We start from the raw sequence: 16874 nt of genomic DNA on the forward strand, positions 1-16874 counted from the left end.
TGCAGCAGGAGCTTATAAAGCAACTTCTTCCTTTGCCTTTGTCCCCACTTGTGCAGCTGTAATCTGTGATGTCTCCTCTCTCTCCGTGTCTCTGCCCAGACTCCAAGGCTGTCTGTCTTCCTCCAAATCACCTCAGTTCTCCCCTGAAGCTTTTGCATGTCCCATGGATTTCTTAAGGGTAGGACAGCCAGTGGCTAAAAGAATAAACTTTGGGATGTTTCAGTTTTGCAGAAACAAAAGCCTGTAGGTACCCTGTTTTCATTTACTTTTTGTATATTCATTTATTCTTTTGGCAAACATAGAACTAAGACCTGCTGTGTGTGGGACAGCAGGGTTATTACTATTTTTCTACAAACATTTAGTCAGTGCTTAGAGTGCCAGATGTGGTGGGAGATAATAGCAGGGAGTCCTAAAGGTCTCAGGACACTGACCCCTGGGGCCCAGGAGTAAGAGGCAGTTAGATGGGCAGTGATTCAGGTAAGGGAAGCTCCTTGTGAGTGGCCAGGAGGGTACTGAGGAAGTTTGGTGCACCATGGAGGGAGAAGACCTCAGGGGAGGAGAGTCCTTTTGGTTAAAGGAGAGAGGGTGGCATTTGAGCTGCGGGGGCAGGCGGGGCAAGGGGGTGTTTTGGGAGGAATGTGTGGAGGGAGGCCCAGTCTGCACCCCCCCAGCGCCCCCTGTTGGCAGAGCCTGGCATGAAGCCCCCTAGCTCCCCGCAATGTGTGGCAGAGTATCCCCAGCATCACAGAGCAGGGCAGAGAAAAATGGGGTCGTAGCTGAGAGACAGTAACTTAATAACTGGACAGATGAGTAGGGTTAGAATAGTTGAAGTGTTGTGGACGGCATCATGAATAGCCCAGAGGAGGAAAAGGAAGATGCCCAACCATGCGGCTGGAGTGTAGCTAGTTCTCACATCCGAGAGCCTGGCTGTTGCCTGAGAATGGGGACCTGGGCTGCCTAGGTACTAGGGAGCCAGTGCAGGCTTTACAGCAGCGCCAAGGTGAAGGACCTCTGAGCCTCAGGCTCGGTGCCCAGGTCGGGGAGCCGTCCGGGGAAGGTGGTCAGCACGGAGTGGGCATGGGCATCAGAGACAGGTGTCGAGGAGGAGAAGACACAGGTCTGGAGGAGGATTTGGGCGCCCAGCACATGGCAGTGGCCAGGTGGAGGAGAAGGCCAAGGCCTGAGCAGGGAGGTGGGGGCGGACCGCTGGGGGAGCCCTCCTGGCCGCGGAGCCGCCCCCCCCAGTCCCTCCCCAGCTCCCACCTGGCTCTGCTGACCGCGTTCCCCGCCCTCCTCAGTCCGACCTCTCCTCCGCCCTCCGTGCGCGGCAGTGCCCCTCGCCCGGTGGCCTTTCCCGCGGTGGGGCCGCGGTGAGGTGGCCGCTGGAGGAGAGGAAGGAGGGCCGGCCGCCGCCGCCGCCCGCAGAGGGAGGAGCCCGGCCGCGGAGGAGGCGGGGCGCGAGGAGCGGCCGCGGCATGGAGCGAGCCCGGCGCGCCCGGGAGCGCAGCCCCGCGGCCCCGGAGCCCTGAGCGGGCGCGGCTCGTGCGCTGGCGGGAGCGGGCCGGGCGCGGCGGCGCGGCCCATGGAGCGGCCCCGGGCCGGGCCCCCGGCGGGCGGGCGGGCGGCGGCGGGCGGCGGGCGGCGGGCGCTGCGGCGGCGGCTGCGGTGAGGCCGGCGGCGGGGCCGGGCCGCGCGCCATGGAGGCCCCGGGCGCCGGCTTCGCGTGCCCGCTGCCCCCTGGCATCGCGTCCGTCACCTACGTGTTCGTCTACAGCCCGAGCGGGCCCGGCGGCCCCGGCGGCCCCGGCCCCGCGCCCGGCCCCGGCCCGGCGCCCCCCGCGCCCCCCGCGCCGCCGCCCCGGGGCCCGAAGCGGAAACTTTACAGCGCCGTCCCCGGCCGCAAGTTCATCGCCGTGAAGGCGCACAGCCCGCAGGGCGAGGGCGAGATCCCGCTGCACCGCGGCGAGGCCGTGAAGGGTGAGGGGGGCGCGGGGGGCGGGGTCGCGGGGCGCGCGGGGGGCACCACTCCCGGGTGTACGATTGGGGTCCTCCGTGATCGTGGAAGGGCTGATGCTATTTTCCGGGTCTCTGTCATTGGGGGTATCTCTGGAACTCTGAGACGCTGTGGTCATTATGGGATGCATCTGCCACTGGGGATTCCTTGTGTCACCGTGAAGGGCTCTGTGTCAAGGAGGGGTGCCTGTCTTTACGGGGGTCCTGTCATGTGGGTCCCTCTCGATCCTCTGCCACTGTGGGTTCCCTGTTGTCACCATAGAGGTTCCTCTCATCATGGGGGTGTTTCTGTGTCATGATGGAGGTTGGTGTCATTGGGGTTCTGTGTATTTGAAGGACCCTATCCCATCAGGGACCTTCCTCCAATTATGGGATTCCTGTGTCACTTCTGGGACTTATTCATTGGAAATCCTCCTAATATGTGGGGACCCTGTCCCATTGTGGAGGATATCTGCGACAATTATGTGGGTGTCTGTGTATTATGAAGGTTTCTATCCCTGACGCTTTCTGTGTTTTGGGGGGATCCTTTGCCATGACAAGCTCCTCTCATTATAGGGGCCTCTGTCATTATTGGGGTCCTATCCTCATGGGTGCCCTACGTCCATGGGAGCCTGAGAAGGAGACAGCTGTGAGGTCAGCCTTCCTTTGGCCCATCATGTGGCCTGACCTCTTGGCCACAGCACAATGACCCTGAGCTTTCGGCAGCGACTCCTGGGGTGGACAACAGAACAAGGATGGGGTTGGTTCAAGAGGTGGGAGGAGAGGGGTCAACTGGGAGGGCAGGAGCAGGCTTGTGGCCCCTGCCTCTGCCTGTTGTCCCCCCTCGAGTGTGTCCATCTGTGTGTCTTTCTGTCCTCCACATGCCTATCCTGTGCTGTGTCCATCTGTTCATTTCTGTCTGCTGTGTGGATCCCAAAATCTTCCCAGGGAAAAAGCCAGGAGGATGAAGGAAGAAAAGGGGAGAGAAGGAGAGAAAGGCTGAAGGAGGGGGGTGGTGGGCAGCACTTGAGCCTGAGGTGGTGGTGGGTGGGGTGGGCTCCTGGGTATCCGGCTGCACCCTGACAGCTGTCTGGCTTCTGTCCCTCCAGTGCTCAGCATTGGGGAGGGCGGTTTCTGGGAGGGGACCGTGAAAGGCCGCACGGGCTGGTTCCCGGCCGACTGCGTGGAAGAGGTGCAGATGAGACAGTATGACACACGGCACGGTGAGTGACCCCACATCCCCCGAGCAGCTCCCGAGGGGCACTGCCCCTTCCTGCTCCCCTTTGGTTTTGCCTGGAGCTGAATCCGTGGATATTCACAGAGAAGAGACTAGAGTAAACTCAAACACACGTTCAAAGTGGACAGAAACTTGTGGACGTGATGGACACAGCGTGCACACACCCTGGACGTACTTGTGAGCACGTGGGGGCGTTTCACAGCCTTAGAGACACATGGGACCTGCTCCTAGGACACACAGTATGATTGTGTGACCCCACATCTCTCTGTGATCCCACATGTGACTCCCAGTGACCATAACCCACACCCCCCAACACACACATAGTCCCCACAGAAATCCTGGGTGTTTGGAGTGCGAGATTCCTTTGTGGCTGGCAGACAAGTAAAGAGGTCAGGATGAGAAAAGAGGCGTCTTTCCAAAGTGGACAGATTGTCCAAGTGGGCAGTGCAGGGAGGCCTGGACTAGCCAAGAGGAAATGAGGCCAGTTGGGCCCAGAGGGGCTGTCGTGAGTGCCTTGGGGCCAGGATGGTCTGAGGGCAGCAGGTGGGGGATGGCTGCATCCTTAGCCTGGAGGGAGGATGTGAAGGCAAAGGTTACAGTTTCTAAGCCTGGGGGCAGCTTTAGTCAGACCTTGCTGACTGCCTGGGCCTCCAGAAAGGATCCCTCTGGGTATTGGGATCTGAGGTGGTCCTGCCAGTAGAAAGCAGTGGCTGCTCCTTTTGTGGCTCTCAGGCCAGGGCTGGCTGTGTGTCTGGGGTATACCCTTGCAGTGAGGACTCAGGGGTCCTAGGAGGCCCCCAGACCTATGAGTGTTATTTCTGCCTTGGAGAACTGGTGTCACAAGGGAGCCCCCTCCTGAGTGGTGACCAGTGGTAGTTGCCAGCGGTGCGTCTAGACCAAGGGTGCACGCGTCCCTCTCTCTGCTCACGGAGGGCTTGGGCCCAGTGTTGCTGTGCTCCACTGCCCTGGGTTGAGGGGTTCCCAAGGGGAGCCAACCCCTGTGTGGCCTGGACCTCTGCCCTATGTGGAACGTGACCGGGGCCCACGGAGGCAGGAGTGCGGCTGCTGACCTGCTCCTGAGCAGCTGTGTTTACTCCTTTACTCAAGCATTCCCTGTCTTGCCCTGGCGGCTCTCCTGGTGGCTGGGAGCACGGAAGGGACGCCAACCCCGTTTTCTGCCTCTGGAGGGTAGGTGGGGCAGTGTGTCCAGGTGGGGAATGATTTCAGAGGTTTGGATCCTGGTACCAACTTCACGGAGGAGGGTGGGGAAGAAGGGGCCTCTGGACTTGTTGAGTAGGGACCGGGTCCTGTGCTGATCCATGGGAGGGCAGTGAAGTCTCCGGTTTGAGAATTGTGTGGATCCAGAAGCTGAGTTTGAAGCCGGGAAGGGAGCTGGGATTTGAGAACAGCAAATCTCGATTATGCGTTTGATGTGTGCTGGGCCCTGTGTTAGGAGCGAGATCACAGAGGCGGCTCTCTGCCCAGAGAGGAGCAGGTGTGCACAATAGTTACAGCAGGGGTGTTGGTGTGTTCTTGTAACGGGTGGGAGCACAGGGGAGCCCCCTGGGTTGGCCGGAAGGAGTCGGAGAGCAGCCTTGTAGGACAGCTGGGAGTCGGCTAGGTGGTCAGCTGATGGGATGGGGCAGAGCCTGTTTGCTGGCACATGGCCTGCTGTTCTAGATCCACACGTGCTGGCATCTAGCATGCCCCTAGCTGCGTCAGGATGTCTGGCATAGTTTTCAGCACTTTTACATAGGAGCATTCTCTGACTCGTCCCAGCGGGTCTAGGAGGTGCGGGCAGTTGTTAGTTCATCTCTAGGAGGGCAGTCTCATGTGTGACGTGGGCAGTGGGCTGCAGGGTCTGTGCTGTAACCACCACACTTCAGGTGCTCTGTGTGTGTGCATGGAGAAGTGGCAGGGCTGGGGTGGGGAGCGTGATGCCGGTCAGATGGCCGTGGGACCTGGTGGTGGAGCTTTGCAGCTATGGCAGTGCTGCAGGAGACTGGGGGATGCTGTCTTGATTGTGCATGTCATTTAGGGTTGGGGCAAAGGCCCAGGCAGGAAAGAGTGAGGAGGTGGAGAGGGCTGGGGTGGGCTGAAGTTCTGGAGATGGGAGAGTGCAGGAGTAACCCGGAGAAGGAGCTATAGGCCTTGGGGCAATTGCAGGGCTGCTAGACCAGGGTGGCTGTGGGGTTTGTCACCTGGAAGAGCGTCAGAAGGTATCTGGGTAGATGGAATGCTTTCATGGATGGGCAGATGGAGAGAGGCCTGCGGGGGCTGCCTGCTGGCAAGGGCTAGGAGTCATTTCTGTCCTCAGCTAAAGACCCAGCCACTAGCTGCTCTGGTTATATAGTCTCTGATCTGGGACCCAGGGGCTGAGTTCTGCCAGGGGCCAGAGGGCAGCCCAGGAGTGGGAACCCGCTTCTAACAGGCCCAGATCCAAAGAAAGATCTGTTTCTGAGACTGGAGTGGGGACAGAGAAGGACTTAGGGACCGAAAAGGGGACACTGTGTCAGCATGTATGGGCCAGGCTGATGCCCAGGGTCATCAGAGAGCGTACCTCCCAGGCACCTGTCCGGAGCAGAAGGGGTAAGAGGGGCAGTTGCAGGCAGAGTGCTGAGAAGTGAGGGGAAGTCCTGTGCGCATAGAAGGATCTGTAGGACACCTGGAAAGCTCTGGCCAGCTCCTCCCCTTTCCCCTTCCTCTTCCTCCTTGCCTCCTCCCCCTCCTTCCCTCTTTCCCTGTCTTTCCAGTACTGGGGGGTCATGCTGTGTGTTTTCACTTCAGCTGGCTTCTATGTGTCTGATTAATAAAACTGGAAAATGAATTTGTGTTATGTAATAAATATAATTTGACTAAATCTAAAAACTGCAGGCTAATGAACTGTGAGTTTGAGGGGGTCATTCGCAGGCAGGTGCTATGAACATTTAGGAGTTGGGTCAGTATGGAGAAGGGTGTGACAGAGGCAAGAAGGGGTCTGATGCCCCCCGCCCCCCCCGCCAGCACTGACGAGGCCTGGCCTGCTCTGGCCTTGGGAACGGCAGGATGGTGGGTGCAGGTGCACGACAGGCAATGTGTGGGAAGAGAAGAGAAGGGAGCAGAGGAGCTACTGGGAGGTTCGGGTGATAATTACAGGCCATCACCACCTAGAGGACCCTCCAAGGAGAATTCTCCTGTTCTACAAGGGGAGGCTTAAAGGGGTCTGTTGACTTACTGAGAGTCATATTAGTGGCAGGACCCTAAAAAGCAGGACCAGTACTTTTCCTAACACCTGTGTCTTCTGATACTAATAGGAATTCTTTCTTTCCATCCAGCCACTGCTCCGTCTACGTTTGTACCCATCTATCCCTTGACTTACTCACCTTTCTTGCCATTCATCTACTCTTCTGTCAACCCCCCAGCCCTCCCCTCTTTCCATCTACCCACCTAGCCAACCATCTAACCCTCTATTGATCAATACATTCATCAATCTACCAATCCAGCTGTCCCCTCTCTGTCAACCCCCCCAGCCCACCTATCCATCCATTTACCCATCTACTATCGTTTGATCCATCCTTACCCTCCCAGCCCGTTCTCTTTCCCTCCATCCACTTCTATATCTATTTACTTTTGATCTGATCTGTTCTTCTACCTATATCTCGTTCCATCCGTCTATCCGTCCACCCATCTACTCAGCCAGTTGTCCACCCATCTGTCCTTCCAGTTAGCATTTAGAGGGTCTGTTATGTGCCAGGCACTGTACTAGGTGCTGGGATCATAGAAGTACATGAGACGTGGTCCTTACCCAGGAGGACCTCACAATCAATCCTAGGTTCCCTCTCTGATCTCATTTCCTCTCTCTCACTCTCTCAGCTCCAGCTGCATAGGCTGCTTGCTGTCCCTTGACATCCCAAGCCAATCCTGCTATGTGGGCTTTGCCCTGTGTGTGCCTGCTGCCAGGAAGCCTTGCACCCACAGAGTCCTCGGACTGCTCCCTAACGTTGCGTGCCTCTCCTCCACTGTCCCTTCCTGACGAGCCTTCCTGTGACCACTGTAGAACTGCAGACCTTCTCTGCACCCCTGTCCTGCTTGCTTCTCCCCTAACATTTGCCAGCATTTGACACGTCACGCACATACCTGTTTCCTGTCTTTCTGTCCTCTCTCTTCAAATAGGTGGTCAACTCCACAGGCTAGAGGCTTTGTTCTGTTCTTCACTGTATTCTCAGGGCCTAAGACAAACAGCGCTTGGTACACAGTAGGCGCCCTCTAAATACTTGTTGAATGAATGAGTTAATTTTGAGAAGTGCTAGAATGATAGGGAACGAGAGAGGAGCTGTGGATGTAATGTGAGGTGTGGTGGAGCTGTCTTGGGGCCCTTCCAAGGTCCTGGAAAGCTGGAAGCCAGGAGGGTCAGGAGATTCTTACCTACAGGTTGCTGGGGAAGAAAGCCCAGAGCGGGGGGTGAGGGTTGTGGCTGCAGGTGTGGACTGGAACCTGCAGGCTTACAGGACGTCAGTGAGGCCGTGGGTGGGGCAGTAGGGGCACAGCTGGCCAGCCCTGCGACAGCTGCGAGGGACTTTGAGATCAAGAGTACAAATGGGGGCAAGGCTCTTGTGGGATGCAGTGATGTCAGGGAAGGGGACCCAGCCCCACACCCGGACCTCCTGCCCACTCAGAGGCAGGCTCCGGAGGAAGGGACCCTGGGACGTTGAGAGTGCGTGGGCTCCTTGGAAGAGTTTCAGTGAGGGCCCGGTGACACTTCATGCCAGTGTATATGGTCTACAGCCTGACACGCCTGTATCAACACAGCACTTACATGTGACTCCAGGTGACACACGAATGCCCACACACGTACACGCCTGCTTTGCTCTTAGCTTCGGGGCTTGCTGACTCTTAAGATGGCCCTGGTCTTGCCCCGTCTGCTGTGTGCAGCCATTCAGGAGAGATGAGCTGAAGCTCCTCCCCATTATGGACCCCGACCCCCAGAGGCCAGGATTTCCAGCATGGTCCCCTCAGCCTGCTTACCTATGGACCTTTGGGCCCCCACTTCCATGTGGGCACAGCCAGGCCAGGGCTATGTGTGTGGGCAGAAGCTGGTAAGCAGCATGGCTGAGGGGCAGTTCAGGCCAGTTGGAGGATGTGGCCCTCCATCAGCTCCTAAACTCCCCTCAGAAACCCGGGAGGACCGGACGAAGCGCCTTTTCCGCCACTACACAGTGGGCTCCTATGACAGCCTCACTTCACACAGGTACAGGTGGGGGCGGGTGGGCAGGTGGGCAAGGGTAGGCGTGCATGCGGATGGGACGTCAGATATGGAGGGAGGACAGAGCTGGTCGAGGAGGCCTGGGGACGAAGAGGTCAGAGGAGGGGAGGTGCTACCCAGCCCACCGCTGTCTTCTGCCTTCCCGCGTCAGTCCAAGGGCAACTTTCTGGGGTGGGCTGTGACTGTGGGATCCTGTTTGGGGCACACATGGGGTCAGCCTGGCCAGCTGTGCTCTCTCTCTGACGGGGCTCTCCTCATCCCTCCCTGCTTTCCTCCACCAGTGATTATGTCATTGACGACAAGGTGGCTGTCCTGCAGAAACGGGACCACGAGGGCTTCGGTTTTGTGCTCCGTGGAGCCAAAGGTAATGAAGAGTAGGCGCCCCGTGAGTGTGTGGGGGGCTGGGGTGTCAGGCTGGCAGGGGCTGCGCCCCGCTTGGGGTGTTTCTTGTCTCTGCCCCTCCTCGCTGCTCCCCTTCCTACCTCACCCCTGCCCAGTCCCTTGGCCCTGCCTCCCCCACTCCCTCTCTCCCTGCTAGTTTGGCCCCTGCCTTGCCCCTGACCCTCTCTTTTTCTGGCCCCACTCTGCCTTGCCCCTCTGCTCCGGCTAGATCCTGGTTTGGAACGTCTCAGTACAAGGCAGTAGTGTCTTGGCCCTGTTGCTTTCCAAGATCCCTGCTGGAGCGCGTCTCATGGAATGGGAGTCCCCCCCGGGCGGGCCTGAGGGCGGGTTTCTACCGGCGGCGGCCCCAGGACACCCTGCCTCGACTGTCCCTGGTTCAGCATGGTGAACACTTGGGGGAGGTGGCGGTGCGGCACTGTTTGCACCTGGACCACGCTGGTGGAGCCCCTTCCTAACTGCGCTCCCCTGCAGCAGAGACCCCCATCGAGGAGTTCACGCCCACGCCCGCCTTCCCCGCGCTCCAGTACCTTGAGTCGGTGGACGTGGAGGGTGTGGCCTGGAGGGCGGGGCTGCGCACCGGAGACTTCCTCATCGAGGTGAGGCCGGTACCTGTGCAGCCAGGTGGGGTGCTGCCCTCTGAGTCCTGAGGAGGACACACTTGGAACGCCCCCCGCCCGCCTCTCTGTCCCAGGTGAACGGGGTGAACGTGGTGAAGGTCGGGCACAAGCAGGTGGTGGCTCTGATCCGCCAGGGCGGGAACCGGCTCGTCATGAAGGTTGTATCTGTGACGAGGAAGCCGGAAGAAGATGGGGCTCGGCGCAGAGGTGAGGGGCCAGGCTTCAGACCTCCGTCCTCAGACGTCCCCCTCTGACTCCTGACCTTAGACCTTTGACCCCAGGCCCCCACCCCGCTCCCCACCCCCTGACCCCAGACTGTTGACGTCAGGTGCCTAAACCAGGTGAAATGGCCACATTCATGGCCTGGGTACCTTCCCGATGTTAGACTGCCAACCCTGGCCCCCAGCCTCTGACCCCTGACCCCAGGTTGCCCCTCCTCAGATCCCCACCCCCTCCTTCCCGGCGTCCCCCCAGCCCCTGGCGTGGAAGAGCCCTCCTTCCCGACACTGCCAGCAGCTGCCTGGAGGCCGGGGTTGCCATAGCAACTGTGAGGTTGACGCTGCCGCCGCTTATTGTCGGAGGGAAGGGGGAGGCGGCACCTGAGGGAAGAGGAAAAGCGTCTTCTCCCCGCGACGTCGCGGCACAGCCCGGGCCCAGGAGGCTTTGCCAGCTTGGGCCGGCCCAGCCCAGGTCCTGGCTCGGCCAGCCACACCCCGGTCCCCTGAGGGGCAGTGGCCTCCAGGGCCTGGGGGGAGCCCTGGAGCAGCGGGAGCTCCGCCTGCCGGGAGACCCCTCCCAGCCCCCACCTCATGGCTCTGGTGCCCCCTGGCTCAGCCCTCGGAGCCTACTGGGTGGGCACTCAGGCAGGAGCTGGCCAGCACTGTGACCCCCACTGGGGCCCTTGACCACCTACCTCCTGAGGCCCCAACAACCCTGGCCCCACCGGGCCCTCAGCACCCCCTGAGCCCCCAGCGCCATGAAGAAGTTTGCATCTAGCCGCAGCCTGAACAAGATCCTGGCGCAGTGCGACTCATCCTCACGGGAGTACGAGGAGATCCAGGCGGTGGAGCGCAAGTGGCACCTGCACCTGGCCACGCCGCGCTGCCTGCTGCTAGACAGGAGGTCCAAGGCCTCCCTCTTCTTTGCAGCCCCGCCGCCCCCCAAGAGGGCCCCCAGCACCACGCTGACCCTGCGCTCCAAGTCCATGACGGCTGAACTTGAGGAACTTGGTGAGCAGCAGGGGTGGACGGTGGGCACACAGCCCAGGTGGGAAGCCAGGCAGTGTGAGCTGGGACCAAAGCCAGGCAGAGATAGAAGGGAGGAAGGACAGCCAGACAAACGTATGGAGGTCTGGTAAGAGGGTCAAAGGTAAACGGGTGGGTGCCGAAGTGGCGAGGAGGGGGATGACACGTGGATGGCCTGAGGGCTAGAGATGGACAGTGAACCAACCAGGACTGATGGTCAGGGAGCAGGACCTGGCCTTCCAGTGTGTTTGCATGCATGTGTGCCTGCTGCCTCTGGCTCTGCACGCCTCCAGTTTGACTTCGCTCCTTCATTTCACCCAAATGAGGAACGAGCAGGAGTCAGGGGGCCTGGGCTCTGCCCGGCTCTGCTGGCACTAGTTGTGTTATCTTTGTGCTTAGTTTTGCCTCCTTAGCACCTGTTCACTCATCAGTTAAGCAGGGGTTACAGTGAGCTGCTGACCTGACAGGGCTGTGTGAACATCGCTAGTATGATGATGGGATAGGCCCTCGTGAGCTACAAGAGGCAAATAAGAGTGTGTCAGGGCTTTGGTGGAGCATGTTGTGGGCATGATCCCAGGATGGCCCCTAATAGCCTCATTGTGGGCATGCCTTGATATATGTGACCATTAATAGCCTCATCACGGGCATGTCCAGATATACACGACCATGTCCTGACATATGTGGCAGTTAACAATGGGCACGTCCTGATATACATGACAGCTAACATGCTCTATCTTCCTGTAATTCAAACCCAGTTCTAGTCCCAGACTTTACTATGGCTCTAGCCATGAAAGGAATGCTCACTCTGGTCCTAGGCTGAGTTCTGACCTAGTCCTGGCCACAGGAAAGGCCCTGATCCTGGTTCTAGACTGGCCCTCAACCCTGGCTTCAGGCTTTGTTCTTCCCCAGCCATAGAAAGAACACTTATTTGTCCCCCCAAATTATTGCTGACCTTACTAATAGGGTGATTCTTGACCTTGTCCTGGCCACAGGTTGAGCTACCCCCCTTCCAAACAGGTACTCTTGACTGCAGGGTAGGAGGAGGAGGACAGCCACCAAGATAGACCAAGCTGACATGGTCATACTTTTCTTCCCCATAAATACTCTGAATAAAGTAAAAGTCAAAAATAGATAGCCAACTCAAAATAAAGGAAGAGGAATTTCCCAGGTCTCAAGAATAAAGTTAATAAAATCAGTTAAGGAAGTGAGAGGAAGTTGATAATGCTTCCATAGTCCAGGAGGGCTCAGGACAGTATATAGACCCTAAGGGCAGGGGTTAGGGCTCTGATGCTTCCACAAAGCCAAGAGATGTGGCTGTGGACCCATGGGAAGTGGGAAAAGTAGAACCAAGCCCAGGGACTGGCATTAGCATCAAAAGAGCTGGAAATCGTAGAAGAATAAGAAAGACACGAAATGAGGTGTTTAAATACAAAGTTTAAGGAAGTAACAGAACTCATAAAGGACAGCCCTTTATGACATCCCATAAAGGACAGTTCTCCTCCTGCCCCCGCCCAAAGGAATATGCAGATTTTTAAAAAGGATCCCTAAAGAACTGTTACTGAAACAGAAAGTATAGTCACTGAGATTAAAAAAATCCATGACTGGGATAAACAATATACTAGACTCAGTTGAAGAAAGAAACAGTGAATTAGAAGATAATTCTGAGGAAATTACCCTAAAATGCAGCTCAGAAAGATAGGGAGATGCGAACTATTAAAGAGCAGATAAGAGATAATGGAGGACAAGTGAGAAAATCCCAGTCTAATGAAAGCTCCAGAGGGAAAGAATGAACTGATTGGGGAAGAGGCAATATTTGAAGAGTAAGTGGCTAAGAATTTTCTGAAATTGAACAAGGACATGAAATTCCATTTTGAAGAAGTATAAGTTCCAAGCAAGGAAATAAAAACAAATCTACATCTAGACCTGTCATACTAAAACTTCATGACACCATAGACAAAAGAAAAATCTTAACTACCAAAGAAGCTGGATGACTTAGAAAAAGAAACCATGGTTAGACCGACAGCAGACTTCTCATCAGCAGTAGTAGACGCTAGAAGACAATGGAAAAATAAAAGTCTTGAATCAAAATGCTTTTCCACCTAGAATTCTATACCCCACTAAACCTGCTCATTGAAGAGTGAGGCAGAGAAGCCCCAGGGTCACAAGGGTCCAAGACTAGTCATGGGGAGCTGATCTGTCACACTGATTAAAATCCAGACTGATCAATAAACCAGTACCAGTAGGCAGCTGGGTCTGGCTAGACAGTAGACCAAGGCTGTAGTGGGTGGGTCCCAGGAGTTCCTTCCAGAGGCTGTCAACATAGCCATGTTCAGGTACATGATCAGAAGGGATCCTCCTAGTTCTGCACGAAGAGGTGCATGGACATCCAGGGATCAGGGGACTGAGCCCTGTGGAAACAGAATTGCCTTCTGCTTTCTGGGATGCTTCTGTCTGAAGAAACCAGTGAATAGTAGAGCCTCCTTCCTCTCTGCACTCATCTGGGGTACTCCTGCTGCTGTGTGACAGGGTTGTTCTGCACACCCTTGTCTTCTAGAGGGGCTCACTCTTGCTGCCTCAGGCCAGTATTGTTTCCACCAGTTTTTACCCTAACAGAATCTGGGGGAGGACAAAGGGACAGCTTAGCACAGAGTCTCCATCCATACTGCTGAGGGAGGAGGGGTCATAGCTTTTGTTGAAGCGGGACCCAGACTCTTTATATAGCTGCATTCAGAGAAGGAGAAGACACTACTGCCTCCAGGGGATAGCTGTCCTGGGAAGTCAGACCACTGGCTGACTTTCTCTAGGTTTGAGGGAGCCAGGCCAGCATCAGGGCTTCCCCAAGCACCTAAGGGATCATCCCACGATCCAGTGTTTGTGCTTTTATAAGATAGAAATTAGACCTATGGGTTTATCGGCAGCATAAACATGCCAATTCTCTGTCACATTGTTGAGAAGTGATAGAGCCTGTTAGGATGCTGTAGTCCATTGAGAAGATGACCTGAACATATGGAAAGAAAGGCAGGTGTGAGCCCACAGAAAAAGCAGGTGGCAAGGGTGGGGGCTCACGCCCAGACGGTGGCTTGCTGCTCGGTGGGTGTCTGGGAGAAGCCAGGTCCTGCAGGAGGGAGAGGAGGTAAAGAGCGTCCTGGTGGGGGGTGGTGTGAGTAGAGGGATGTCCAGAAAACGAAGGCCTGAGGTGGTTGGCAGAAATGGGATTGAGCTGTACAGGTTAGGATAGGAGCCCTCCTCCTGAGTCAGGTGGTGGGAGGAGGAGGAAGGGTGGGACACTCCTAGTGCCCTTCAGCATGGGGGGCTCCTTGTGGTCACCACATGTTCATCTGCTTGGACCAGTAATGTGCTGGGGCTGCAGAGATTGGTGGAAACTCAGACCAGGGAGGGCCTTGGTGGCTCTGAGCCCCTCCTGTTCTTTGGCTTTCCCATGAGAAGTCTGGAACTTTGGGGTCCCTTTTTCTTTTGTGATGAGAATGTCGGGGCAGGTGCCGTGCCAGTGTCTGGTCCCTGAATGGCCGTGGTCTGGCGAACACACTGACCTGCCCTTTGTTGGAAACACCGTGCACAGAATACTCAGGGGTGACCGCTGAAGCTATTAGTAGCCTCTGAACTTGTTTTTTTTGTGTGTGTGGGGTGCCTTCATTTCTGAACAAACAATTGATTGAACCAAGTATGATTTGGTCGTGTGTGGACATCTCCAGATGTGTGTGCATGAACCCCTTTATGCGCGTGTGTGTGCGTGCACGTGCTCGGATATGCGTGCACACAAGCGTATGTGCCTGCTTGTGGTTTTTTCCACCTTGAGTTTCAAGCCGTGTATCAACTTGGCGTTTGGGCACATTTGCCACGCCAGGGGCGGTAGGGGATCTGGGAGGTCCTGGTTGTTGGGAGGGGTGGTAAGTGGGAAAGATGGGGAAATGGGGATGGGAAGGGGGCCCGGATGCCAAGGGATGAAGCCTGCCTCTTACCCCCTTTGCTCTGTTTCTTGATTGCAAGCCTCCATTCGGAGAAGGAAAGGGGGTGAGTCATCTGCTGGTTCCCCAGGCCCCCAGCTTTACCTGATCCCTGTCTAGGGAAGTGCTGATATGTGAGGAGATTCCATTGCAAGTCATGGTGGTCTAGAAGCCTGGGCTGTACCTTCCTGTTGGCCTTCTCCCTGGGAATCTGGTGTGGGCACAGTAGAGGGAGCTGGGGAAGGATGGATGGGGAGTTCCCAGGGCTGTGGCTCTGTGGGGGTGTGATAGGCACAGCCATTGGCTTTGGGGGCTCAGGTGAGTTGGGGTGGAGTGGGGTGTGAGGGCCACAGAGGCAGCCGGTGAGGCAGCGCTGGGAGGGTCTCCAGTGGAGGGCGTAGCATGTGCATGTCCTGCAGCTGGGTAGGGGAAGGGTTCAGAGGGCTCAGCTGTGGGTCTCCTCAGGGAGCATGGTGGCTGGGCCAGTGGGGGCGGGAGCACTGGGTGCTCAGCTCTGGCCCATGTTGCTCCTTTCTGCCTGTTTCCTGGGGGCTTCTTGTGCCTGGTGTGTGGGTCCCATTTCTGGGCTAACCTGTTGTGGGGTCAGGCCCGGTGCTGGTGATTGTCCCTTCAGAGCAGGGGTCTGGGCCCCACAGCACTGGGGAGGGAGCTCCGAGCTCCTCTGCCCAACATAGCCCAGGCTGTTGACTTCACCACCCCCTGCTGCTCCCTTCAGGCCTCACCTGTACCCTTGGAGGCTCCTTCCTTTACGTTCTGTGTGTCTAGCCTTGCTGTAAGGGATGCCGCCTCCATGTGGGGGCAGAGTCTGAGGTCCAGCCTCTGGTGAGATCTCAGGGCCTGGCCTCTGCCAGCCTCTTCCCTCTCTCTCGAGTGGAGAGGGGACTCTTTTGGCTAAATAGGAGTCAGAGCCTGATGGAAGCCTGAGGTGGCTTTGTGGCCCCAGGCAGGTGTGTTCACTCTTTCGTCTGTGTGCCTGGGGCCCACCCATCCCTTATTCTGGGATCCACAGGGCCTTCGCTGTGCCAGGGATGCGCTGGCCCCGACTGTCGGGGCCCTGGCTCTTCATTATGGCCTACAGTCTTACCTTCGGAGCTCTCCTGTTGCTCCTTGCCCCAGTCCCAGGTTAGGTGCTTTCCCCAGTGTCTTTTGAGGTATTAAAACTAGGTGTTCTCTAGGGACCCTTTTCTTCACCCTATGAGGCAGGCATACAAGCTATTCCTGGAATATTTTGGTTCTGTCCCTTAGCTCATTAGCAGGGCTCCCAGGGTGCTATGCTGTGGTCTGTGTACTTCTTCCAGTTGTAGGGGAAGTGATGGGCAGTTCATCGTCCTCGCGGCCCCTCATTCCTGCTTGGGCTCTGATTGTTTAAGCAGCTGCACCCCGAGCTGTGTCCCCACCGCATATGGAATCTTGAGAGCTGGTGTATGTGAGGCCCAGTGCCCTAGACCTGGTTCCTAATGGGCTTCATTGTCTTTTTTAAGTATCTAAAGTAATTTATTTCAGAATGCATTTCTAATAATGGTGGGGATTGTTGTCCCCCTCACCAGCTTATAGTTTGCAGAATTCTTGCTTCTTTCCCTTTTGGAAATAATTCTTGCCTGGCCCCAGCACCCCCTCCCCATGTCCAACAACATTCATGTACACACTGCTCTGGTTTCTGGGATTCAGTTCTTCTGGACCTAGAGATGCAGCTTCTAAAATCCACAGCTCAGGTGAGCGCGTGCCCCGTGGAAATGTTTCTTCTCTGCTCACGTCTGCGGTTTCTGGATAACATGGTTGTTAAGTCTGATCTCTTACTTACTGGATCTGTGATCTGGAGCGCTTTCTCTCGCAGACCTTCAGTTTCTTCTTGGTAAAATGAGGGCATTGTCAGCATCTTCTTTGTATGATTTTGAGGAATGAGAGAAGGGTCACGGCAAGCTCTTCTAACCAGAAGTCACCAGGGACTGAACAAAGGGAGGTGATGGTGGTTTCGGCTTCCAAAGGGAAATGATCTGCTTCGTTCCAAAAACAAAGACGGTGACCTCTCTCACGAGCCCTCCCAGTGGTGCGGGGAGCCACGCACAGGACCTGCGAGCTAGTCTGTAGATGGAGCTGGTTCTGCTGGTGACTTGTAACTTTTGTTGAACTCCTGTATTATTCAGGGCCCAGGCT

General features: G+C 56.6%; 1 protein-coding gene across 1 annotated transcript in view; it reads left to right on the forward strand.

Moving 5' to 3' along the window:
- SHANK3 (SH3 and multiple ankyrin repeat domains 3) overlaps positions 1 to 16874 on the forward strand; it is a 47301-nt gene that overhangs the window by 13294 nt on the left and 17133 nt on the right. The window contains exons 11-17 of the mRNA XM_048217982.2: positions 1775 to 1977; positions 3102 to 3215; positions 8381 to 8456; positions 8753 to 8835; positions 9345 to 9469; positions 9565 to 9697; positions 10639 to 10719. Of these exons, the coding sequence (XP_048073939.1) occupies positions 1775 to 1977; positions 3102 to 3215; positions 8381 to 8456; positions 8753 to 8835; positions 9345 to 9469; positions 9565 to 9697; positions 10639 to 10719 (815 nt within the window). The remainder of the gene's footprint in view (positions 1 to 1774; positions 1978 to 3101; positions 3216 to 8380; positions 8457 to 8752; positions 8836 to 9344; positions 9470 to 9564; positions 9698 to 10638; positions 10720 to 16874) is intronic.

The sequence above is a fragment of the Ursus arctos genome, unplaced genomic scaffold (genome assembly GCF_023065955.2).
Source record: "Ursus arctos isolate Adak ecotype North America unplaced genomic scaffold, UrsArc2.0 scaffold_82, whole genome shotgun sequence".
Lineage (NCBI taxonomy): Eukaryota > Metazoa > Chordata > Mammalia > Carnivora > Ursidae > Ursus > Ursus arctos.